The 27,531-nt window shown below is 33.3% G+C and overlaps 1 protein-coding gene across 1 annotated transcript; it reads right to left on the bottom strand.

Moving 5' to 3' along the window:
• Window positions 1-12,802: 12,802 nt before the first annotated feature.
• On the bottom strand, window positions 12,803-20,223 carry LOC130973487 (ABC transporter C family member 14-like). The gene is made up of 11 exons (XM_057898041.1): window positions 17,910-20,223; window positions 17,395-17,715; window positions 17,071-17,157; window positions 16,336-16,944; window positions 16,066-16,230; window positions 15,534-15,828; window positions 15,131-15,345; window positions 14,685-14,990; window positions 14,449-14,512; window positions 14,096-14,335; window positions 12,803-13,687 (listed from the first exon to the last, which is right to left on the bottom strand). Exons 1-11 carry the CDS (start codon window positions 20,004-20,006, stop codon window positions 13,587-13,589), a joined length of 4,500 nt encoding a protein of 1,499 aa, XP_057754024.1. The 5' UTR covers window positions 20,007-20,223; the 3' UTR covers window positions 12,803-13,586.
• Window positions 20,224-27,531: the final 7,308 nt, after the last annotated feature.

The raw sequence follows: 27,531 nt of genomic DNA on the forward strand, positions 1-27,531 counted from the left end.
ATCACCCATCATGGGTTCAAGGTATTTTATAATTGACGGGAATTAATAATCAACATATATTCCCAATCTTCTTTGGAGTCCCATCTTTGTGTGTTATGGTGGAACAATTGAGACATAAATCGCACATCCAAATATCTTAAGATGAGAAATATTTAGCTCCTGATTGCAAACCAATTGCAATGGAAAAAATTTTCAAATAACTTGTTAGTCTGATGTGTATAAGTGCTGTAACATGCAAAATAGCATATCCCACGCTGAAACAGGCAATTTAGTTCTCATAAGTAATGATCTAGCTATTAACTGGAGGCATTTAATTAATGATTTTACTAGACCATTTTGAATATGCACATGAACAACAGGTTTTTCTATCGTAATTTTAGTTGACACACAATAGTTATTAAATGCTTGGTACCTAAATTCACCAGCATTATCAAGACGTATTGTTATTATAACATAGTTTGAAAAATGAGTTTTTAATTTAATTATTTGAGCTAGCAATCTCACAAGCGCCATGTTGTGAGTTGATAGAAAACAAGCATGAGACCATCGTGAAGATGCATCTATTAAAACTATGAAATATTTAAATAGTTCACATGGGAGTGAATGGACCCACGTATATCACCCTGAATACGTTCCAGAAAAGATAACGATTCAATCCCAATTTTTATTGTGATGGTCTTGTAATTAATTTTTCTTGAGAACAAGCAGCACACGAGAATTCATTAAATTAAAGAATTTTATGTTCCTTTAGAGAATGACCAAATGAATTCTCGATGATTCTTCTCATCATGATTGAATCTAGATGTCCTAACGGATCATGCCAAATTATAAATATATTTATATTTGTAAACTTCTGGTTTACTATGGCATGTGATTCCACATTGTTAATAATGGTGTAGTATAAACTAAAAGAGATAGTGGGTAGTTTTTCTAATGCACATTTTTCTCCTAATATCTTAGTTGTAATATAGAGATATCTATTATTTTCTTCTCTTGTGATTTCTACATAGTATCTATTTTGTCGGATATCTTTAAAATATAAGTAGTTTCTGAGACTTACTTGATAGTAATGAATTATTTATAAAGAACTTGCATTGATTCCTTTAGGTAATACTATAGTAGTTCTTCCAGAGCCTTCAATTATTTTTGCACTACCACCAATCATATTTATATTTGTTTTTTTTTTTGTAATAAGAGAGACAAAATATCTTTTATCTCTAAGTATTGTATGTGTTGAAACACTGTCAGTGAGACATACTTTATTGTTAAATTTGATTGAAGCGTAAAAAATATCAATATCTTCATTACGAAAAATAAAAATAAATTACCATTAATGAATTGAAAATACAAAAGTTTCAAAAACAAATAAAAACTACAACCAAAAGAAAAAAAACTATGAAAAAAGAAAAATATCTAAAAAAATGATAGATTTATAATTAATGTTCTTCTAAAAAAAATTTTGATTCATCTAAATGAGTAACATCACTTGAGTCACCAAAATGAGTTAGTTTAAACTTGCATGAGTTGTTAATGTCAAGGATGTCATCAAAGTCTGCAAAGATATCATCGGTAGATTTCAGTTCCGCTTCAACACCATTAGCTTCAACTTCATCTCTTTGTATAGTTAAATTGGCCTCTTGTTTTTGTCCTTTCTTTTTAATAGATTCTTGATATAGCTTGACAAAGTGTTTAAGGGTACGGCATATACGCGTCCAATGACCTTTTAATCCATATCGATAGCACAAAATTTTCATATTATGGTTTGGAGCATGCTTCTCATATTTATTCCACTTTTACCTATGAGTAGGAACCCTATTGTTCCATTTGCCACATCCACATTCACGGCCATGACCATGATTTCGATTGTTATTCTTACCATAGTTTCTTTTATGTTCACGAGATGCCGCATCCACTTCAGAAAAAATGGTTGAGCCAATTGGACGAATTTTATTATTTTTCATTAACAATTTATTATTTTGTTTTGCCAATAGGAGTCAACCTATTAGGTCAGAATACCTTTTGAAATTCTTTTCATGATACTATTGTTGTAACAACACGTTAAAAGCATGGAATATGGAAAAAGTTTTTTCCATTAAGTCCTCATTGGTGACTTTTAGACCACACAATTTTAGTTAAGAAATTATTTTGAAAAGTACAGAATTGTATTCACAGACTGTTTTAAAATCTTGCAATCTTAAATGTATCCACTCATAATGAGCTTTAGGCAATAATACAGTCTTTTGGTGTTCGTACATTTCTTTTAAATTTGTCCATAATTCTTGTGAATCTTTAACAGTCAAGTATTCTACTTTCAATTCTTCATAAACGTGATGACGTAGAAAAATAAGTGCCTTAGTCTTATCTTCGCTTGAGGATTCTATTTTTTTCTTTATGATATCTCCAACCTTTTTGGATATCAAATGGGTTTCAGCATCAAGTGCCCATTCTAAATAATTTTTTTCTGTTAAATCAAGAATGACAATTTCAAGCTTATGCATATTTAACATGATAAATCTATTAACAAAAATAAATAAAAATAAGTAAATAGCTAAGAATAATAATATTAATAATTCATATGAAAGAAAAAAAGATAAATAAAAGAAGAAAAATAAATCAATTTACTTCAGAAAATTGATAAAATATATTTTTTAAGATAATAAAAATAAATTATTAAAATTATACATTCATTGATAAGAATGTAAATAAAATTATGATATTAGCATTATGGGTGCTATATCTTCACTTAAAAGAATAATATTTTTAATATATGTTTCCTTAAAAAAATTATTTATCATTCACTTTAGGGAATGATTATATATATGATTAACTATCATTTATTTCAAGAAATAATTATGATCATAAGGAGAATAATTATCTATATGATTAATTATCATTTATTTTGAAATATTAATATTAAATAAAATGTCATACATAAAAGATAAATAATATAAATAAACCAAATAACAATAATAGTGTAATAAATAAGAGATAAAATAAGAAGAAAAGAGAAACAACAAATTTTAAAAAATTATGAAACCATCAAGAAAAAAAATGGCGTACAAGTTTCTTAAAAAAAAGCCACAAAAAGAAAAACATCACATATATGACATGCATATATTAGCATATAAGTTAAAAAGAAAAAGAATATATATGAAAGATTCACTTATCTTGGAGGATAATAAATTTATAGTTAAGTAATGGATAAAATATTTGAATACGATCCTTATTAAAAAATTTAGCAATGATGTTTAAAAAAAAAGAAGAAGAATGTGTGTTGTGAGGATCATTGTAATGTAGAAAAAAGGGAGAAAAATAAAGTGGATAGAAAGAGAAGATAATTACTTAGCCCTAGTCTTAAAGTAAAATTTGTGCTGATAACATGTTATGAAAATAAAGATTAGGGTTTGAAAATGAAAGAAAGATGAAAGAGAATAGGGAGAATAAGAGATGACTTTATTTAATGATTGATGTTGTACACAGAACATCATAAGGGACTATTTATAGCCAAGGACCCAATTTTTAGATGACTCAATTAGGTTACATCTATAACTAATTCTATCTATTTGAAATTTAAATTATGATTACAGTCTAGGACATCTATAATAAATATATTTAGGAAAAGTCTATGTGAACAATAATCCTAGTGAACAATATAAACAATGGGATTACAAATGTAAATTACTCATAAATTTAATTAATGATGTAATTAATTTAATTATAATAATAACTATTTTTCAAAATTTAAAATATTATATTTTTGAAATAGGAAACTGTAACACGTTTCATATCCTCATATCATATCTTCTCTCTCTTGCGGTGGTCCTTCCCAATAACGAAGGCTCCCTTCCCAGTCCACTCACGACCCACGCTGCCCCCCTATGCCAACGTCTGGCCAGCCCCAAGCGAAGAAATTTTTTTTTTCACCACCTCCGTCAACCCGTGCACCGTGCAGTCCGGCGTAGGTCACCGCGATCACGCCCTGTGCAGCACCTGCAGCCCAAGGCCTCCACCATTGCAGTCTCGTCGTCACCGACTAATCCGGTGTATCTCACGGGAGAGTTGCGGCTCCTGTTGTATACCTACGTGACCTATCACAGCCATTTTAATGGAGCACAATTTCGTTGAACCGAGTTGTCTCGCGCTAGATTCTTTCACCGGTGACACTACCACGCATTTGGGCGACAACCTGATCAATTCGTTCGACGGGAAAAGTGAACAGTTGGACAAGGTAAACAATGTATCTTGTTTCTTTTAGACGTATGTTTATTTTCATATAAATTAGATGGTTATTAAAAGATCAACATTCTTAATCCATGATGATATTTTGTTTCAAAAGGAACAATTTTGATGGTGTTCTTGTTCGTCCATGTAATAATTAGTTAAACTGTAACATATAAGTGGGTGATCCCGTAAAAAAATTAGTTTTAATTTTTTCTAGTTAAAAAGAAAAAAGAATTACATTTTTAAAATAGTGGAATGTCATAATACAATGTACTAGTTAGTTGTTACTATTTACTAGCTACAGATTGGGTTCTTGTTAAGTTTTCCTAACTAATTACAATGAAACATGGTTCAAGTTCTAAAGAAGATTAAGATGGATATTTATTTACTGGAGATTATAAATTGTTACATTACCTTTTTAATAGGTTACCCTGAGATGTTTTGAATATATGTATAGTGTTAAATGAGAAAATTTTGTCCATGGTTGCTACTAAAATAGTAAAGATCCCCATCTGTATGCTATCATACCATGCATGCACTAACAAATGTGGATAAATATGTAAGAAAATTATAAGAGCTAATAACGAGATATTTCACATCATAGTAGAAGACTCTCTTTTAGTTTGTGTAGTGATATTTTATATGTTGTGGATTTATGCATTCTTTATACAAATAATTAATATAAAACTAACTGGTTAGGTGCCACTTTGTATGAGTATAGTCTCTTTGTTCTGATTTCCTTTAATTCATGTATATAAATAAATTTTAAGATCATATTTTTGGATATAGTATTAATAAAATCTATTTAGTCGATACTTTTCCTTAATTTTATTATAGTATCTATTTATGGTGTGTATGTTTGATTGTAGGCCATGGAATGTACAGAAATTACTGAGTTGGGATGTGATGACACGGAACCTATTGATGAAGTTTGGACTCTAGTTTATTGTTGTTTTTACGTTCACCGCATCTTTGAGTTGACCATTAATTGTCTTGTTCATCAAATGATGTCTATTTTGAATTGATTCACAGTTACCGGATCATAGTTGCCTTGCTGAAGATGAAATACAAGAGTTGGGATGCGGTTTAAGCATTTGAAGCTGGCCTAGGATTTTTATGCGACCTACGTAAAGAAAGTTGGTTTCATAAGTAAGATACGGGCCACAAATTTTGACAGGATGCGAAATAAGATCGTCGCTAATACACACAATAACATCGCCCCAGAAACATCAACTGTATTGGGTACAGAGGACATTCAGGCCCCATCAAAAGTAACCACAAAGGGTCGTCCAAAAGGAAAAAGGCTAGGATATGAGTTGGATAAATCAATCAGAAAATCCATGCAGAGAAAGCGGAAGAGTTTAGGCAAGCTATGTATAGGAATTAAATTTAGACTTCACTTTTACTACGGTTTTTTATTATGTCGATAGTGACTTGGTTTTGATTGAGTTTGTTTATTTTAGGATAATCGGGTAGAATCTACTGCAAATCAAGATTCAGAGGCTTCCGCTCAGCAGATTGTTAAGCAAGGAGTTGGTGGATTCATGTCGCTGTTAAACTTTTTCGACAATACCTACAGTGTTTACAATACAGTATCCATTATGTTATATTAGAGGTCCCTTTTGTTGGGCCTTACAACTCAATATGTATGTTTCATGGTTATTTTCTCTGTTTGGGTTGACTATGGTTATAAAATTATGAAACTGGTATTTCCATGGCCTTATCTTCATGCTACTCACATGGTCGGCGTGTTTATATTTTTGTGGATGTGGTTTGACTGGTTGTAGAATAATGTCTGGATAAATATATGCCGTATAATCTGTATTTTTCTTGTAATATGATTGGGATTTTATGTGTGGTTAATTACATTAGTATGGCCTGGATGTTCGATTTACTATGTTCACAGATGGTTATTTTTCTTGTGTTGGGATGGTAACTTCTTATAGACTTAGCATGGTGTGTGTCATTATTTAAATGTAGTATAATATGGATGCTCGCTTCCGTAGGTTAGTGGATGGTTATTTCTCTTTGTGCCCGGATGGTTATTTTTTGGGGTGGATTAAACATGAATTATAATGCCGATGTTCGCTTCAGTAGATTATTGGATGATTATTTCTATTAAGTCCGTCTGGTTATTTTGAGTGTTGTTTAGGAATGGTGTCTTATTAGTAACGAGAATTATAATGTGGATGTTCGATTCAGTAGGTTAGTGGATGGTTATTTCTATTATAATCAGATGGTCATTTCTATAAACGAATAGTGTTATTAGGTTCATTTAGTACAAGGTGGATGTTCGATTTGTTAGGCGAGTGGATGTTCGATTCAGTAGGTTAGTGGATGGTTATTTCTATTATAACCAAATGGTCATTTCTATAAACTAAGGAATTGTGTTTTATTAGGTTCATTTAGTACAAGGTGGATGCTCGATTTGTTAGTTGAGTGGATGGTTATTTTCTATTATATCTTGTGATTCAACAAGTGTGTGGATTGATACTCTTAATACTTGTGTTCCTTACTACTAGCTTTTAGGCAGGCTTAACTACATGCAAGAAAATCAAACAATTTGCAAAAGGAATAAACCATATAAATAGATTTTTCCAAGGTAATTTAGCAACTCCGTTGTAACAAAAATCCAACTCAGAGACACAAAAATTACTATTAGCTTTTAGGCAGCCTTAACTACATGCGAAAAAATCAAACGATTTGCAAAAGGAATAAACCATATAAATGTATTTTTCCAAGATAATTTAGCAACTTTGTTGTAACATAAATCCAACTCATAGACACAAAAAGAAGTTAAGAAGAATTGAGTGTATGGTTTGAAAACTAAGTACAACTATTGTATTTTCCTTTTTCAGGACTTGCTCACTCGTAATTCTCCCACTCTTTCATCAATGTCCTTGTGCTTGGTGCTGTGAAGGGTGACTTAACCACCTTTTTCTTGTTTCTTTGACGGTTGCGGCGAACACGTCCGTCATTTTGATCCAACAAAGATCGCACCGGCTGAATAGATTCATTGTGTACTCCCATGACAATATTTAACATCAGCTCACGTCTCATTGACAGAAAATATCAAGCCCAAACTCCATCAAATTTCATACAGTTCGCTTTAGTCCAAGCATCCATTAACCATTTGATATTACTATCTTTGTTGTAATTTCAAAAAAAATATGAAATTCACCGGCAGAACACAACAGCGGTATGCATTATGAGTACACAGGCAAATAACAAAATATCAAGTAAAACAAGGTTCTTGGAAGCGTGGCAGTCAAAATTGAACTTCTGATTACGAACGTCACCAACACAAGTCATAATATAATCAGCTTGATTGACTCCAGATATTAGTAACAATAGAAATTGCTTCCAAAATGTTTTATATCATGTCACAAGTCTAAACTTTAAACATTCATCTACTATAATTTTTTCCGCTGCAAGTATTAATAAAATCAAAAGGACCAATTAACTTAAAAAGTCAAGGCAACGAAATATTTATTTTGATCTAGTGTGTCAGAAGGACTATTCATATTCTATATAACTATGACTTATTTTAAAAATTTTAGCATGCGTCTTTACAACATGCATGATTGAAAATAAAAAAGTCATAAACATGTAGACGTCAAACATTATGCAAGTATAGCATTGACAACCAATTTAACTCATATCTAGTTAAGGCACCACTAAAAGCCACCTCTTTTCTTCATCAATTGTTTCTTGCAAAATTGAACATCCCTAATTCTTTGAATATAAAACTCAATCACATGAACCAAAAACACATAAAGAAAATAGTTCTAAAATATCAAGCCCAAACTCCATCAAATTTCATCTAATTCGCTTTAGTCCAGCCATCCATTAACCATGTGATTTTACTATCTTTGCTGTAATTTCAAAAAAATTATGAATATCACCGGCAAAACCCCAACAGTAGTGCGCATGATGAGAACACAGGCAGATAACAAAAAAAACAAGTAACACAAGGTCTTTGGAAGCGTGGCAGTCAAAATTGAACTTCTGATTAAGAAAGTTACCAACACAAGTCATAATATAATCCGCTTTATAGGCTCTAGATATTAGTATCAATATAAATTGCTTCCTAAATGCTTTTTATCATGTCATAATGCCCAACTTTAAACATTCATCTAGTATATTTTTTTGCTGCCCAAGTATTAATTAAATGAAAAGAACAAACTAACTTGCAAATTCAAGACAACGCACTATTTATATTGACTTAGTCACTGTTTTTAAAGTTTAAAGCTAGTATATTTAAAATGTTCCGAAATATTAATTGCGATGGTAGTCAAATATCCTGATTAAGATGTAAATAGAGTCTTCACATGGTCAAACTCAATGCCAAAACTACTTTCATTTAGATCCATTCCAATCAAATGCATCAAATACAAGTAGACATGTGAGAAAAAAGTAAAATATAGTTTCAACTAAAACTAAAAAGGTGTAAACTTATTCCAAATTATAATTACAATTTTTTCTTTAAATAAACAAACAGGATACCGATTCAAACCTATCTCTTCAAAAACAAACATACATAATCAGACAATTGAATAATTATTCAAACGTGCCACCTTTTAGGTTAGGTATTCGAAGGAAAAAATGTCTACATCCTAAACCAAATTTCAAACAGTTGTGCCAAAAAAAAATAACCATCTATTTATGTAAAGACATGACCATCTGACTAAAAGTGACTAAACAACTCAGAAAGCAACTAATTTTAAGCACGTGCTTCACACCAATTGTGACTAATTCATACCTGGAGACAAAACAACCCCAAACATAGTCAACCATTAAAAAACAAGTTGCGAAGAACACGGTTCTGAGCAACATGCACGGGTCAGTATTTTTCCCAGTTTTCTTATCTTAACAAACACTTGAAAAACTCAAACAGGCCCACCAAGTCCCACTAGCAGCAAAACCCTTCTACGCAACCCATAACATGAACAATACTGTAAACATCTATGCAACCCATAACATGAAGGAACGACTATCGGGAACTGACCTTCAATAGCGGCATGCAAACACACCCTACGGTTGCTTTGGTGTTGCCCGAGGAAGACTCCAAGCGGCACGAACATGCAGTGATTTCAGCCTCCGGCGATGGCCGTTAACTGACAACGTGGGTGGCGGCTGGCCGACTTCAACGCGACGCCGACTCGGGGATTCGCCTGCTGCTGCTCTTCTTCACAATGGAGGCCTCCCGTGGGATGGTCGGTTCGGCGATGGGTAGAATGTACGACGAGAAGGAGCAGAGAAGAAGCACCAGATATGGGTTGGTCCGAGATTCTCAATGCCATTTCAAATGGGATAGGGAAAGGGTACTAGTTCGTGAATGGAGTTTGAATTGAGGGGAAGGGGAAAAGTTTTTACCGGCTGGTCAAAAAGAGGGGGGAGTGGGTGGGAATGTGGGATGATTACGATGTTAATAATTAAGAGGATTAAAATTAGGATTTTGGGAAGGGGGTGTATAACATAAACAGTGTTAGTAAGCTAATTGGGCTAGTTTTTATGGCCCGTTGTTCATATTATTCAACAAAGTCATTTTCTACCTAGCATCTCCCATATATTTATAATAGGTAGATTGTTATTTATCTTTCAACGTTTGATTGTACTTCTTTTAATATTCAGCAAGGGAGGATTCCACCTTAGCCTTGGGAGAGAGGCACAGAGCTGTAAATGGGTATGGATAACTCCATTACTCATATAGATCCGAATATATTGGGTATTGAATTTGATTGGGTGAGTTTTTTAAAAAAAATTTGTTAATTTTTTTAAAAAATAAAATAATTTTATGTTTAGATATTTTGTGTAAAAAGATCTTTTTATTAATCAATTGTGTTTAGATAAAATAGGGGTGGCAAACGGGCCTAAACCGACCGGGTCGGTCCGCGTAACCCGCCAAAAAAGGCGGGCTGGACTGAAAAATTGGGACCGCCAAATAGGAAAAGCCCGCCTAACCCGCACCGCTTAAACCACGGGCTTTTGCGGGGCGGGACAGACTTCCCCGCCGGGCTTAATGTTTTTTTAGTGAGAGGGTATTTTTACAATTTTTTGGCCAAAACCTAACTTCCCCCAACCTAACTTACAAGAGTATGAAGATAAAAATTGAGTGGTTTGAATTATGTTTATGTTACTTTGGAGACAATATTTATAATTATGTTTTAAATTATGTTTATTTTGCTTTGGAGAGAATATTTATACTTATGTTTTGGATGAAAACTTGGTTTATAATTATGTTTATTAGATATTTATAATTACAAAGATTATAATATTTATGAATATAAAAAATATAATTTTTTATGCCTTTAGAAATTATAAATTTATTAATATGATTGTGAAATTATATATATTATTTAGTAGTTAATAGTAAAAAAAAAAGAGGAGCTTTGGCAATTATATATATTATTTAGTAGTTAATAGTAAAAAAAAAAAGTTTTGGCGGGCTTAGCCCGCCAGCCCGCCAAAGGACGAGCTTCTGGCGGGGCGGGGCGGACTTCCCCATTTGCCACCCCTAGATACAATAATATAAAAATATCATTTATTTATTTATTATGTAAATTTTTTTAAAAATATCTTTTTTGAGTTTCTAATGTTTTTATTTTTATTTTTATTTTTATCAAGTTAATGACTCCTAAACAAGTATATTGTATTTGATGAGTAATTAGTTCTGTTTTTAATCAATTTAGATATTGAATTTAGGAGAGTGAAATCTGTTCGATATTCAATTAGTTTATTATTATATTAAAAAATATATATAATATATATACTAACTTAAAAAAACTAACCCTACATTCATTATGACTATATTTATTTTTGAGAATATGATAAGATAAGACAGTGATAACAAGACATAAGGTAACGTTTAGTTAATATCCGTGTCTAGCCAAGACACAAACATGATAGCACATATATATTATTTGGTTAGTTAAAACACAAAATATTTTAGGACACGAGTATATACAAATATACAAATTTTGTGTACCAACTTAAAGGTGAAACACGAAAATACAATACATGAGACACAAATTATTTTTATTTTTATCCCTTGTTAATCAGAGACTCAGACCTTTCTTCCTTCTTTCTTACCTTACTCCCTCCCTCCATGTATGATATACCCTCCTTCTTTCTTTTTCCTCTATCTCTTTGTGTTGTTCTCTCTTCCCTCTTTTTTTTCGGCCGCCATTTTTTATGTCTTTCTTCTTCTCCTCCATTTGTTCTTAGATCTGAGTTTATCTTGTTTGTTGTCATTATTGACGCAACTGTGAGTACTACTATATTCATCTTCTTTGCTTGCCATGATGTGCTACTATTGTCGCCTCTACCTTCTCCTCCATTTCTTTTGTTGATTTTCTTCTCGCGTCGATTCTCTACGCCTCTGCCGTTGGCTTCGAGTTTCAATTGTGTCACCTTCTTCCTCTGTTGCCTTCTTTCCTCTTTTGTCATTCTGCACTATGCAACCGGAATTTGTTCCATCTTAATTTTTGTTTCACCATTGATCTGTCCCCTTTTGTTTTTCTATTTGTTTATTTAAAAAAAAAGATAATTTTTGTTAATTGATTTTTGGTGGTGTATGTTATGATGAATCCATGCATGGTGGTAGAGAGAGTGGTTATTGATAGTGGTGGTGAATAATTTTTTTTTGAAAAAATTTATTGTGGGGTTAATATAGACTTTTTATAATTTTTATGTCTTGTATAATTTTTACTAAACACAATATGGCTAATTTTTTTTATATGAGGTTGACATGTGAGTTATGGAGTATTGAGGGAATATACACTATTGTGACGGCGTTCAATTTTTTGTTTTAATAGGAAGAAATCGGACCGTCTGATTTCATTGTAGAGAGAGAGGGACACAAATCGGACCGTCCGATTTGTGTGGAGTATTGAAATCGGACCCAGGATTTTTCTATACCGTCTGTCACGTGGAGCCAATACACAAATCGAACCCAGGGTTTTCTGTACTCGATCCGTCCGATTACAGTACCTCCAATCGGACGGTCCGATTTATCTTGCACAGTTCTCATATCCTGGTGAAACACCATATACCTCCATAACCCTGCTATACACCAACCCTCTCTCCATATTAAAATTAAAAAGTTCACACAATACATTGACATTGATAATTTATGTCTATGTCTTTAATGTCTATATTTCTGTGTCTATGTTTCAACTTATTAATAAAACAAACGCTGTCTAAAGGACAGAGACACAAAATTTAGTGTTTTTATTTTCTGTTTGGTGATAAATTAGAATAAATTATAAAAATCTAAATTATTTTTTTATTAAAAAATTTGAGAAGAAATATATAATAATAAAAAATATAATTATGAAAAATTAACAAGAATAATGAAAGAAAAAATGAAAAATAAGTTGTCTCTTGTTAGTATCTTTGTATCTTTCTTATCCTGATGAACACAAAATACACCAATTCAGTGTCTCTGAATACATGTCTTATCTGTCAAACACGATTTTGCATCTCTGTGTTCCTGTCTCAGTGTCCCGTCCTTGTAAACAACTTATATACTCTTTATTCTTCATATGTCATAGCCATAAACTTCCGCCATTCAATAGAGTAAATAGTCAAGTTCGTTCCTAAAATATCACTTGTTTTTTAAATTGGTCTCTGACAATTTTTTTAATCAAATTCGTTCTTGAAAGATTTTACGTTAATCACGTTGATCCTTCTGTCACTTTCTTTGTTGATAGCGTCAACATTTGTTGATATTACATGTTAAATGATATCACAACACACACCTAAGAGTCTTAGTTAGCTGCTAACATTATAAGTTTATAAAATTAGATCAAATCAAAACCTAAATGAAGGGGACCTTAAGACATTGAAATTTCTCAAGTTGGGATTTATTCGATTTAATTTCATAAATTTATTATATTAGCCATCAATTTAGACTACCGGGTGTGTGTTGTGATGTCACTTAACGTGTCATATTGACAAACTCTAATGCCATTAACAATGGAAGTGATAGAAAGACTAACATAACTAACTGAAAATCTTTGAAAAATGAATTTGATTAAAAAAATTTTTGATGATCAATTTAAATAACGAGTGATCTTTAGGGACTAAGTTTATCATTTACTCTCAAGTAACTCAATAATAGAAAAGTTTATGTTACAAAAATTATTCTTGTTGCAACTACAAAAACATAAGTGACATAAAAACCTCCAAAAGAATATCTGATCTACCACTTAATGAATTTGTGCTGCAGATTGATGTCTTTGAAGTTGGTGCAGCTTGGTGGCAGTTTTATTGCCCGAATGACGTTCGACGTTTGTTCAGAGTTAGAATCAAAAGCTGTAGCAGCAAAGGTTCAAGCAGCTGCTGCAGATAGCTATAGACTATTATACTTCTGAAGCTCTATTGGAATATTCCTTTACCAATGCTCCAAAAACTGTTGGCCTTTCTAGCAAACGTGATGGTTTGTCAAATTCCTTTGCATAACCTGTCAAAAATAAGTTTTGAATTTGATTACCTTGTACAAGGCTTAAGTATTTATAAGAACGAGCAAAAATTGTATTCTACACTCTACAGCATCTTGTTGCTAGTTTTTTCTATGTATACAAAAATATTGTTGAAAACAACACACTATGACTTGTTTGGTTTCTAGAAAATGCTACCTTAAGATTTTCATGTTGTTTCTTGTTTTCCGTATTTAAAGAAGGAATCAGATTTAGACCCATATTTTCTTTTGACATTCTTCTTCAAAAAAAATCCAGAAAACAAGGTAAAAGGTTTCCAAATAAGCTGGAAACAGAAAATGAAATCAGGAAACAATGCATGCTCTTATGTCTGCTTTTGTTATTTAGTTACTTATGCACAAAGCATAAAAGATATAAGTCCTTACTCATACCTGCATCTATGACTAAAACCCTGTCACAATCCATGACTGTTGGTATTCTGTGAGCAATACTGATAATTGTTCGATCCGCGAAGTCCTCACGGATGATCTTCTGTATCACAGCATCAGTTTGTGAATCAACAGATGCCGTTGCCTCATCCATGAATAGTATCCTGCTGTGTTTGAGCATGATCCTGCCCAAGCAAAGTAACTGCCTTTGCCCCACACTCCAATTGTCTCCTCCATCAACCACTATGAAATAGTGAAGAAAAAGTGAAATAAGCTCAAAATTGGTAAAACTACAATAGTTTTCAGTCACAATGAATTAAACTATTGAAAGGGACTCTGGAGAGAGGAGTTCATACCTGAAGCCTCAAGTTTTTCAGGCTTTGCAGTCACTGCATCTTTCAATTGGCAGCGCTCGAGACTCTACAGCAACAAGTTATTAGTTGGATTAAATGATCCTGTGTCTCAAAAGCCTTAAGAACATAGTCATCTAATTAGATGATAGTGTAAAGTGCATAGTAATTAAACTCATTCCTATAGTTTTCTCTTTTATGATGCACATTGCCATATATTGGATATTAACTCAAAAAGTTACCTTCCAAATTTCTTCATCTGAATACAATCCAAGGGGATCAATGTTGCTTCTTACAGTTCCTTGAAACAGAATTGGCTCTTGGGGAATGATTCCGAATCTAGACCTCAGATCATGAAGCCCCACATTGCAAATGTTGATTCCATCAATGATTATTTTTCCAGCTGAAGGCTCAATCAGCCTAAATAGCACCTGGATGAGGGTTGATTTCCCACTCCCTGTACGGCCAACAACACCAATCTTCTCTCCTCCTTGAATAGTGAGTGATACTCCCTTGAGAACTAGAGGAGTATTTGACCTATACCTAACCTGTTTAAACAATTCAATAATAAGGAAGATTACATGCACATTAAACAATCATGCTGCTTAGTATCCTCAACTTTGATTGGTTAGATTCTGATGTTACATAAGCAAGCAATATGTACTTATTTTTTTGTGACTATAATTACCTGCAAGTTATCTAACTCAATGTTGCCATGACTAGGCCAATCCTGAGGAGGAGTCGTCTCAGGGATTGTCCATGGAGCTTCTGATGGAAGGTTGGTAAACTGCTTTATCCTCTCAACTGAAACCATTTTATTCTCAACAGAACAAGTCATGCTTATGGTGAATGATAAGAGACTACTGAGGGCCAAGCCATAGGATAGAGATAAACCAACATATTCTGCAACAGCAAGATAACATCATCAGTTTTGAAACAATTCTTGATCACTACTCTGAAGGTAACTTTTTATCCAAATATATGCATAAGATCTCTTAAATCTAGAAAAGCCATTGTTCATTTCCTGTATTTGTCTGGAATAGGGACCAATTATGATGCTTAGCAAAAAAGTTTCATGAAAAGTAGTGTACCTGGCCTAATAATAGCACTTGGCAGAAAGATCATGAAAACAGTGGCAATGCAAAGGAAAACCACTCCTGTAAAGTCCAAGCGAAAACCGAGCCATTCATTTGCTCCATTGTTGTGGAAATCCATTCTGAGACTTGCATTCACCCTGTCAAGATTTTCCTGACAGAATGCTCCCTGCTTCCTGAAGCCCCGGATCGTCATAACACCGGAAATGGTCTCTGAGAAGTGATGGATAACCGGAGCTTTCGTGATAGAATCAAGGCGAGTCAGTTCCCGAGAAGATGCAATGTAATATTTCTGCATACCAGTACAAAAAGACAGTTAAAAATGCACCACCTATTTTTCCTTTTTACTTGTAATTTCAAATGCCATAGGCCTGTGCTCCAAGTGTGCATAAAGATCTCATATTAATGGTTGAATCAATTAATATTCTTGAATATCCAATGTTATTTGGAACAATGCAGAGGGTAGGGATCATAATATTGTAGAGGCTACAATTTAAGCATGAGTAGGCACATAGCATCATATACATACCCGGTACCAATTATTCAGCCAAAACAATGGAATTAAGAGGAAGACAGTCTCCCAAGCATTTTGGCATGTGACAATGATGATGCTGATTAATGAGAAGTATGACACCATCACAAAGCTTACTAACAATGGAATTGATATATCAACCCAAAGTAGATCAGTAGATACCTAAATAATTCAACAGAAGCAGAAGGTAAACAAAAAAAGTTAGTCCAAATATTATTATCTTAAAAGCTTATTTTAAAATCGAAACAAACGCATAGTGAGACTTACACGACTTAAGATTCTGCCAGAAGGAGTGGTGTCAAAGAATGACATTGGTGCATGCAGAATGCTATCAAGCATACCAATGAAGAAGCTTTGAGATGTCTTTAGACCCCAATATGTAAATAAGAATGACCTGATCATCACTACTATGCATGAAACTGCTGCTATGGCAGCATACACAATAATGAAAATGAAAGAAGGAACAGTATAAGCTTCTGAAGTTGCAAATGCTAGCCAGTAGTCACCAGCCAAGAAGGCTATGATCCATGCTAAAGACATTGCCAGCATGAGTGCTACTCCCCACCATCCAAATGCTTCAGTAAAATAATGTTTGTATACTCGGAGATTGACTTGGCCAGTTTCCCTCTCCTCCTCTTCAATGAGCTTTGATGAACCCTTATCAGACTTAGATTGCTCTTGAGATTGCTTTTCGCCTGTGTTTTCCTTTTCCTTCGAAGGAATGCGAGCCAACTTTGGAGACTGGCTAGACCCATCACCAGTTTCTGTAATCTCCATAGCACTTTCATGAGCAGCCACAAGTGCACCAAAATCCAGGCCAGCTTTGAGAAGTTCATCATACTTTCCACTTTGCACAATTCTCCCGTCTCGCATCACCTTGATATTGGAATCAGACAAGAAAAATTCTTAGTTGAAAGGACTAATTCAGGTGTAATTGAATTGAGAAATTAACAGGAAAACACACACACAAGTCTACGAAAATTTTTGAGTACATATACTTACCATTATAGAGTCAACATTATGCAGGAAATCAACTTGGTGAGTTACTAGTAAAATGGTCTTATGTCTAAGAGCTCCCATAACACATTCCTGCAACAAATTAGAGAAAAAAGATAAGCACCTTCATCATGGAAAACTACTTCATGGTTCTGAACTAGTTATATGTGATTTTTTCTGTATGTGTGTACATGCGCCTATGCTACCTGCTGTCACAGCTAAATTAGTGTGCCATAAACGCCAATCCAAACACACGCTAAATAAAATTTGTTCTCTCAAACACAATACAGTTATTTATTTATTTAGCATTTTGTGTAACTTAGTACATACCTTGAAAATGAATGATCCTGTTTGGGCATCAACAGCACTGAATATATCATCAAGGAGATAGATGTCACAATCTTGGTACACAGCTCTGGCGAGTTGCACTCGTTGCTTCTGGCCGCCGCTGAGGTTAATACCCCTTTCTCCTATCTCAGTCTGGTCTCCATGCTCCATCATTTCTAGATCCTTGTCTAGGCAGCACACTCTTATGGCTTCTTTGTATTTCTTCTGGTTCATTGGTAGTCCAAACAATATGTTTTCCTGGATGGTTGCATTCTGAATCCATGATGTTTGTGCTACATATGCAACTGTCCCACAAACTCTGACCTAAAATTTGGATGAGAAAATCGTATATCCATTAAGAACCAATAAAGATTATTCTAATTCTAGTACAGATGAATGCTTAAACCAATTTTTGGCCGCATAAATTAGTATAAATTTGAAATATCAAACTGTTTTCTAGAAATGAACAAGAAATGAAGAAACCAATAACTTATGATTCCATAAAGAAATTATTATACCTTTCCTGAAATTTTGTACATTTCCCCCAACACAGAAGCCAACAATGAAGATTTTCCTGAGCCAACAGTTCCAACAACTGCAGCATGGTCCCCTCTCCTAATCTCCAGCTCTTCAACCTTCAGAGCCTCATTCCCTTCCTCATCATCCCAAGAGAATTTCGCATCTTTCATCTCCACGGCTATGTCGCTTTCGCATTTATCATCTCTTTGTACTGCATTCTCATCCCTTTCCTTACTCATCATGAACTCATCCAACCTCCCTAGAGAAACCATAGCCTGAGAAATCAACATAAGAGCCTGAGGGAAAGTCCTAACTGGCTCCTGCAGAATCTTGATCACTGAAGTTATGGTGAAAACAGTTCCAGCATTAAGAGGAATCCCAAGAAACGTGGCGGTTCCAAAGGTAAGAACCGTGACCAAGAGAGGAGCAGTGGAGAGAATTGCCATGTTGACAGCAAAATAATACAAGAACTTGCCAATCCAACCGTGCTCAGCTTGGCGAAATTGGCGAATCTTGTTGCCGAAGTAATCCTCCCATGCTTGAAACTTGATGACACGCATGTTGTTGAGAAGCTCATTAATTGCCTTCATCCTCAAGTCACGGCTCATCATGATCCTGAACTGGAAACTGTTGCTTTTCTTCGTCCGAATCAGAGTGAAAACAAACACCACAGCAGTTCCAAGCAGGGCTGCAACTGCAGACAAGCCAACATAGGTGTAAATTAAGGCCAACGCCGCTGCAACTTGCAATGGCATTAACCAAATAGGATGAAGCTGAAGCATCAAATCAGATAGCTGTTGAGCATCAACAGCCATATGATTCACAATCTGGCCAGTTCCATGAGCCTGCCTTGCAGTGCTAGATAATCTTAGACCCTTCTTGTAAACTGAAGTAATGATGCTGGAACGAATAAGCATGCCGAGTTTCTGAGAGTGGAAGTTGAATTGATGAACACTGAGGACTTCAATTGATTTTGCCACAAGCAGGATTGAAATCAGGACAAGTCCTTCATAGGGAGAAGGATTAGCCTTTGATGTGAAATCTACAAAGCTCTGAATAAGCATTGGACCGATGTACATAACCGTGAGCCGAACAACTGCGAGGAAGCCGGTGAATGCTATGTGTTTCCAGAAGCATCTTAGCAGGGTGAATCCAACAGGGTGCTTGGAGTTTTCCTCTGGCTTTGGCCAATATTCTTGGAAAAGCTCTGACATCCTTTCGGCCCGAAACTCGAGAGGAAGCGTTGGAACATCTTGGAGTTTGAGTGGTGTTGTGTACCCTTTGTTGAGCAAAGGATTCATCCAAAGCCACACTGTTTTGGAGAACAAAGAAGCATTGCCATAAAGACTCGTAGTCCTGTCATTGGAAAGCCATGTTCTTGAACTTTCAATCACATCAGAAATTCTTATAGCATCAATCCCTGATGACCCTTTGATTGCTATTACCAAAAGGAACAAAGAAACTGCAAGATTGATGAAAGAAAACACATCATCCACTCTCAAATTAGCCTCCAAACTCGATTCCTCAACACTTACTAATCGAATAATGGCCGAAGTGGCAAAAAGGAAAGCAGCAACAAAGTTTGCAATCCAATAGAATCTTAGTGACAAAGGGTGCTTTGAAGCTTTGAACTTCTTCTCATGTACCATCAGAATCACTATCACTATGTTGGTTATCGCTTGCGCGAGGCGAAAGAGGGCCTCTATCTGTCTCCATGAGGCAAGATTGCTTTGAGTGAAGGCCAAGATGCTTAGAACAGTGTAAGTCAGAGCCAAGAGTGATGACACCAAAAGGGGTAGTTTGAACCACAAGGTAACCTTGTAATCTGAATCTTTGTCCTGCAAAAGAGGCTTGGTGATTGTGGAGCCAGAGTTGGCATTAGAAATGAATCTAGAATAGATCTTTTGAGCTGCAAAGGCTAAGAGGGTGATCAAGAAGATGAGATCAATGGCAGAAAGAAGAAGTCTCTGAGGACATGGTGATAGGAATATGAACCTCAACCATTGAGCTACAAGTTGTGAAGTAGGAGAAGATGAATCCACTGATAGAGGTGAACAAGAAGATGAAGTAAGCCAAGAAGAAGAACTAGAAGACATGTTCCAAATATGGGGTTGGTATCTTATGCTTCAATATGAAGAATTACATATATAAATATAACTCAAGGTTGGTTATGAAGAGTTGGACATAACTTTTTAGTTTTTTCATACATCATGATGATGAAAAAGGATTGCTGTTATGATTGATGAACAAGTTAAGAGGTGTGGAACAAGGTTGGAGGAGTATGAAACTGTGTTTGTGTTTGTGGGGAATGTCGATGTATTAAGCTATGTGTGTGAAAATGAATTGATTTTCAATGCGGCTTGCTTGAAGGGTGGGATCATTTAGTTGAATAAAATAAACTCCATGCGAGTCACGCATCTAGAAGTACAATATAGTGAAAATACTAATACTAATACTAATACTAATCATCATCATGTAGTTATATAAAAATATTTTATATGATTATTATGCAATTATATTAATCAATATTGTAATCAGGAGCTGGGCATATAATAATAAGCACCTTGTTGCAAATATATAATAGTGCATAGTATTGTATAGTATATGTGAGATTTGAGATAATAGAAATATTTTTATTGATGTAATAATAATTTACAATGATAATTATATAAAATAATTTTAAAATTTAGAATTATGATAAGAATTATACTCAGGGAAAAGATTTATATACGAAGGTCTGAAGCTACAACCACGGTGGTGAAACCTTTGAATTAGAAATGTTTTGGAAAAATAAACCTGCAAAGCAGGGGAGATTAAAATGTTAATCAGAAATTTTGATGCACTGTTAGAGATTAGAATAAAAATTTGATCAACCTTTTAAAGTTTTATTGATGGGCATTCCTAATATGCTTTGAATTGTAAAAGCATCTAATTCAGAATAAATTTTTAAAATCAAATGAATTATTTAAAATTATAATATAAAAAAATTTTAATAATTAAATTGATCTTTTAATTAACAATTTTTTTTTTTGCATTAAAGATGGATATATCCTTATCAATTTGTGCATCCGACGATAATGTCAATATGTGTGAACCCTAATTAAGAAGACAAATAGCCAAATTTGCATAAACACACGTCATGGGTCATGTGTTATGTCGTCAATTTCCACCAAGTTTACTTCAACTTTACATTCACTTGTTTTTGAGCAATTTATGGGTCTTCCGTAATTGCGTGTATATTGTTGTAATACTAAGCTTGCCATAAAATATTTCTTTCTTCCTCAATCGAGTACCATAAAGTATGCTTTGAGCTTATTTCTGTAGAGAATTCTGTTCATCAAAAAATAGTATGAATAGAATTCACATAAAATTTTTATAATGAAAAAGAAACTCAATGTTATAATATTAAATTTTGTTTGAACTCTTTAATTTCACTCGTTAAATTAATTGTAAAAACTATAGAAAAAGCATTATTCATGTTCACAAATAATGCTAGAGGGCCAGCAATCATAAACATTCCAAAAATAATCACTACTGATAAACTTTCTTTTATCATTCCATTGGAATGGATTACTGATTATGAGAAAACTTTTCCAAAAAAACAGGTTGATATTCATACTACAACACCTCCAACTATTACCCATAATAGTGATGGAACGGTGACTACTGTTTTTTAGAGACCTGGAATAATCAAGCAAACCTCACTGCGAGGACCATCCTTCAGAAGGATGATGTCTCATCAGAAGCCAAATTGACAGCTCTAAGATCCATATCTGGGTCTTGTAGATATAGGTAAACGAGTCTTCAGTGTTTTCTTTATTAGGATATTGGGCATCTTGCAGATACGAGTTATATGGGTCTGAGTATGGGCTTTTAACGTCATTAGTTATCTTTACATCATTTCTGGTTGGGCTTGGTGGTAAGGCATATACTCTTCCATTTAGATCTTCAGAATTCAGATCTTTCTCAGAATTTCTGTTTGAGATATGTCTAGACGTGCTAGGCTGGTCTCTTGAAGCATAAAAAGAGTATTGTCCAAATTGATTAATTATTCCTAAAGTTATGAATCTGGACTGGAACTCTTGGAGAGCTATTGGTGGAACATCTATTTGAAATGGGAGTCCTTCAACTGCATCTCTTTTTCCATATAGTCCAGGTTACCAAAGTTGACAAAGGTATTTGGCCAAAGCATTTAGAACTGTCTTTTCATCCGTGGGCCATATGGTAAAGTATCCAACAATATCGACCTTGTTCATGGTGTGTGGGTCTCTTGCAATAAAATAATTTCTCTATAAGGTGACAAAACAATAAAATTTTTGTTTTGCCTGAAAAAGTTTATCCCACAGTTGGTGTCTGTCGAGCATGTATATAACATTCCTCTCCATGCATCAAGTGGGGCATACATAGAGAATAACCTGACTAGATGGGATTGTGTTTGACAGTGATTACACATGATATGGTATATAGGGAAGATTGGTACTATGATGGCACATGTATACATAGAAGACAGAGCCCAAATATATCACATCATTTCCTCTGGTATAGGTCCTTGGATTATTGGTATAGTGCAGAAAGGGGTATCCATATTGAAATACCTTGGGTTCGGATGGATTTGGCTAATGATAAGGAGCTAGTGTAGTCAGTAAAACAAGGTTTGTCTGGCTAGACAATTTATTTAAAATTCTGTCTGAGATCTTGCTTTGAGGAAAAAAGGACCAATCTTTCTTCTGTATGAACTTCTGTGGAGCGGACAATTAGGAAATGGAATGGTGTATGAAGAATTGTGTGTACTCATAGTGTAAATGTAATGGATTGGTTTTGGGATCGATTTTTTGGTAGGTCTGGATAGAAAATTAACAAGTGTGTTTTGGAGTCCCTTTATGTGTCTTACTTCAAATTTATAGCGAAAAAACTAGTCTTTTCACCGCAAGAGTTGAGAGTCTGGCAGGATCTTTTTTTTTTTATTTCAAGTATTGATGGAAAAGAGGTATTATCCATTTTCACAGTGAAATGATAAGAATTGAGGTGAAAATTGAATTTTTCTATCCCTCGTTTAACAGCGAGAATCTCTTTGTAAGTGGCATGGTAATGTTTTTCAGATTCTTTGAATTGTCTACTAGCATGAGCACAATAGTGTCTTGTCCCATCAATTTCTTCAAGTAGCACAGCTCTCCAGAATTCATCACTAGCATCTGTCTGCAATATTCTTTTTCCCGTGCTGAGAATCTTTAAAGGAGGGGTCTTGTGCTATCTTCTTCAGGATTTTGACAGCTGTGGTTTGCTCAAGTCCCCATGGTGGGACTTCTTTTTTAGGAGTTTTGACAGCTGGCTGGTGTGTCTAGTCACATCTGGAATAAAGTCTCTGATGTAGTTTACAATTCTAAAAAATTGTTGGATTTGTTTGATCGTCATGTTTTCATCAGGAAAATAGATTAATTCTTTGGCAATATGATTTTCTGGTTGAAAAAATCTATCTTCGAAGACTATCCTGAGAAATTCAATTTTTGTTTTAGCAAGAGAGTTCTTTTTTTATGATAGCATGATTCCCTATTTTTTGACAATTTGAGTGAATTGGGCTAGGAGTGTCTTATAGGCTTCACTGTCCTTTGAGAACAATAAGATATCATCAATATAAATAAGTGTGGAGTGCAGTATGAGGTCAAAGATTTTGGTCATGGCTTTTTGAAAAAGAGATGGGGCTATTTTAAGTTTAAATGGTATTATTGTCCATTGATATTAGGCTTCAGGAATGCAAAATGCTATCAATTTGAGTTGTCATATTTGATATTAAATTTGTTTAGTTTGATGCCTGAGGTATCACCAAACTTGACATTCACATCATATATAATATAATAATATTATAATACTCCTGTTTAGATGTCTATTTAGATATGTTTTATTAAAATTTTACCAAAAAAAATTTAATAAAAAATTTTTTAATGAAAAAAATACAATATCTTTTTGTGATAAGAACTATCTCATTAAAAGTTTTATAAAAAAATCAATAAAGATAAAAATCTAATTAAAAAAAGAATATAGTATCTCCCCCTGTTAGTAACATCACTTAAGATTTCGAAATTGACGCATTTCGATCTGGTGCACCAATCTTTTAAAAAAGAATGTTGGAAATAGAATTGTGAATAAATATGCCAAATTATCACTTAAACGAATCTGTTAAATACTGATTGTTCCTTGATTTTGAAGGTCACGAGTGAAGAAAAATCTAGGACAAATATGTTTTGTTCTATCACCTTTGATGTATTCACCTTTAAGTTGAGCAATGCATGCTGCATTATCTTCATACAAAATAGTTGGAGCTATTTTTTGATTAAATAATCCACATGGCGATTCAATGTATTGAGTCAAACCTCTAAACTAGAAATATTCATGACTTGCTTCATATATCGCAAGTATTTTAGCATGATTAGAGGATATTGCTGCTATAGTCTATTTTGTGGATCTCCATGATATAACTGTATGACCATATGTGAATGGATATCCAATTTGAGATTTGCCTTTGCGTGGATTAGATAAATATTCTACATATGCATAACCAACTAATTGTGACTTGGATTCACATGGATAAAATAGTCCCATATCAATTATTTCGTAAAGATATAAAAAATTTTGTTTAATACCATTCCAATGTCTTTTGGTTGGAGAGGAACTATATCTTACTAATAAATTTACAACGAATGATATATCAGGTCGTGTATTATTAGCAAGATATATTAGTACTTCAATGGCACTGAGGTATAGTAGTTCAAGACCAAGAACCTTTTTGTTTTCTTCTTTAGGACAGAAATAATCATTTTTCATATCCAAAGATCATATGATCATTGGAGTACTTAATGAATGTGTCTTATCCATATAGAATCTCTTTAAGAATCTTTTTGTATAAGTTGTTTGATGAGTAAAGATCCCTTTATTTGTATGTTTGATCTGCAAGTCTAGACAAAATTTAGTCTTTCCAAGATCTTTCATCTCAAACTCTTCTCTTAGAGTTTTTATAATTGTTAGAATATCTTTAGGAGTTCCATTGATATTTAAATCATCAACATACACAGCAATTATAATGAATCCAAATACAATTTTTTTATGAAAACATATAGACATATATCATTATTCTTGAATTACTTTTGTGTCAGATACTCAATAAGACGATTATACCATATTTGTCCAGATTGCTTTAGACTATATAAAAACCTTTTCAATTTGACTGAATATAATCGCTATGAGTATTCATTAGATGGTTTAGATGTTTTAAGTCATTTAGAGACTTTCATATAGATATCACGATCTAATGATCTATATAAATAAGCTGTCACCACATCCATTAGATGTATATCAAACTTATAGTATGTAGATAAACTGAATAGATAACGCAATGTAATTGCATCCACCACAGGGGAGTATGTTTCTTCATAATCGATTCCAGGTCTTTGTTAAAACTCATGCGCGACAAGTCTAGCTTTGTAGCGTATAATTTTATTTTTTTCATTTTATTTTCTCACAAATACCCATATGTATCTAATAGGTTTTAAAATTACATTAGAGTTTTGGACAACCATAGGTGTCTTTACTGTATCTTTATTATTTTTAACAGAAATAGTATTGACATCTTTTCTTTTTTGAAGATTTTGTCTTTGGAACCGATAGGTCTACCACGCTTTTGGCGTGTATTTGTTTTCGTGACCATTTGTCCAACTGGAACATCAATTCGAATTAGAGCATTTTCAGCTAGTGTATATGATTTAATTATCCTTTTTGTATTAGAAAATACATCAGGCAACTTGATGAAGCGCTAAACACCGGCTTAGAAATTTTCACAAGTTAAAGCACAAGATTTGTCGTAGTTCTAAACTGAAATTCAACTCTCTTCAAAGTTTAGTAAAAAGATGTCACAAATTTTAAAATAAATAATCGGGAGTTTAATCCTTAGTCGTTCTCCCTAGGAATTGCAATCGGGTGCTCAATCATTAGCTATGGGAGAAATCGAAATTTTGAGCGCAATAAACAAAAAATGTAAATAATAAGAAATTAAATTAGGAGTAATTAAGCTAATTAACTAAAGAAGAGAAAGTAAATTCAAATGTTAAAAAGATCATGAAAGGGGTTGAGGGTTAAAGATCACTACCTTATCATTGACCATAAATATGATAATTACGAAGAGTTAATCTCATTTTGCTAACCTCTATACATTGAGAAAAATCAAATATACATAATTAATCTTAATCCATAAGTCCTAACCAACTTACTAATTGAATTAGTAAAAGATTAGCGTCAATGAAAACAAAATTAATTAACAACTTTAAATTAACAATCAATATTGGACATCAATTACTCAAGATCACCTAATTTCTCAACCTACTCCAAGCCAAGAAAAAAAATTATTCTATAACTAATTCAAACATTTTATCAAACACCTAACAAGTGTATAAACATAGAACGTCATAAATTACAATAATTTGTAAAATTTATAACTACCCAATTCAAGAAAGTAATAATAATAACTCCAATAAGCAACAAGAAAATATAAAACATCAAATTCATTAAAAAAATTATAAATTTAACAAGAGTTCATAAGCTAAAATAATATGAATAAAAACTAATAAGAAAAAGTTAATGAACTAAAATAGAAGAATAAGAAAATGTAAATAAAACTAAATTAAAACAAGATTAGAAATTAAAACTAAAGAAAAATTGACAAAAAATTAACTAAATCTACTTTAATTCTAGAGAGATGAGAGCTTCTTTCCCTAAAAATCTAATAATATCATACTAAACTAATTCCTAAAATCTCTTCCTTTTCTTCCTTCATAATTTTTATTTAAATACCGAAAGAAATCCGAAATTTGGGATATTTTGGAGGCCTAAAGTGTGTGCCACCTGCATCTTTAATGATGTCATGTGAGCTTAATTTACGGTGCAAAAACTGATGGCGTGTACGGCTCAAATTTACTGTATATTGTAGACATATACATATCGTTTCTAAGTGCTGAATATTAACTTTCTAATATCACTAAAACTATCTCATTTAGATTTCTATAACTCAAGTTATCATTAAATTGGTACAAAAAGATTAGAATTGATAGCATCCGGAGCAATCTTGGCACTAATTTTTTGGTTATAAATTATATCCTGAATCATAAAAAATTTGAGAAAATCTTCATCATCAAAATTGTAGAACTTGAATTTTTTTTTTTTTTTTTTTGCAACGACTCTAAATTTGTTCCAATCCAATTGCTGTAACTCTTTGTGATGTCTTTTCCTTAATTCACGTATTTACACCGTTTTTCTAATAAATATATTGCTCAAAATCATTTCAAAAGTAAAAAGCATTTTTTCTAAGGGCACTTTCAACTTGTTCTTCTTTAAGCTAAATGGTTATAATTAGCTAAGTAGTCTTTTCGCATTAGTTGACTTAGATAGTAGATATATAGTGCACTAGGAACCGAAGATATATAGTGCGAGGATGCAAGTGTTCTATTATTCTATCACATATATATTCTATGAATAATTGTAATAGAAATAAAGCCGTATATTAAGACACTTCAAATACTAATGGTGTGAAAAAGGAAAAATACGAGATTATGTTTACATTACGTATGTGACATTCGC

This window comes from Arachis stenosperma, chromosome 4 (assembly GCF_014773155.1).
Source record: "Arachis stenosperma cultivar V10309 chromosome 4, arast.V10309.gnm1.PFL2, whole genome shotgun sequence".
NCBI lineage: Eukaryota > Viridiplantae > Streptophyta > Magnoliopsida > Fabales > Fabaceae > Arachis > Arachis stenosperma.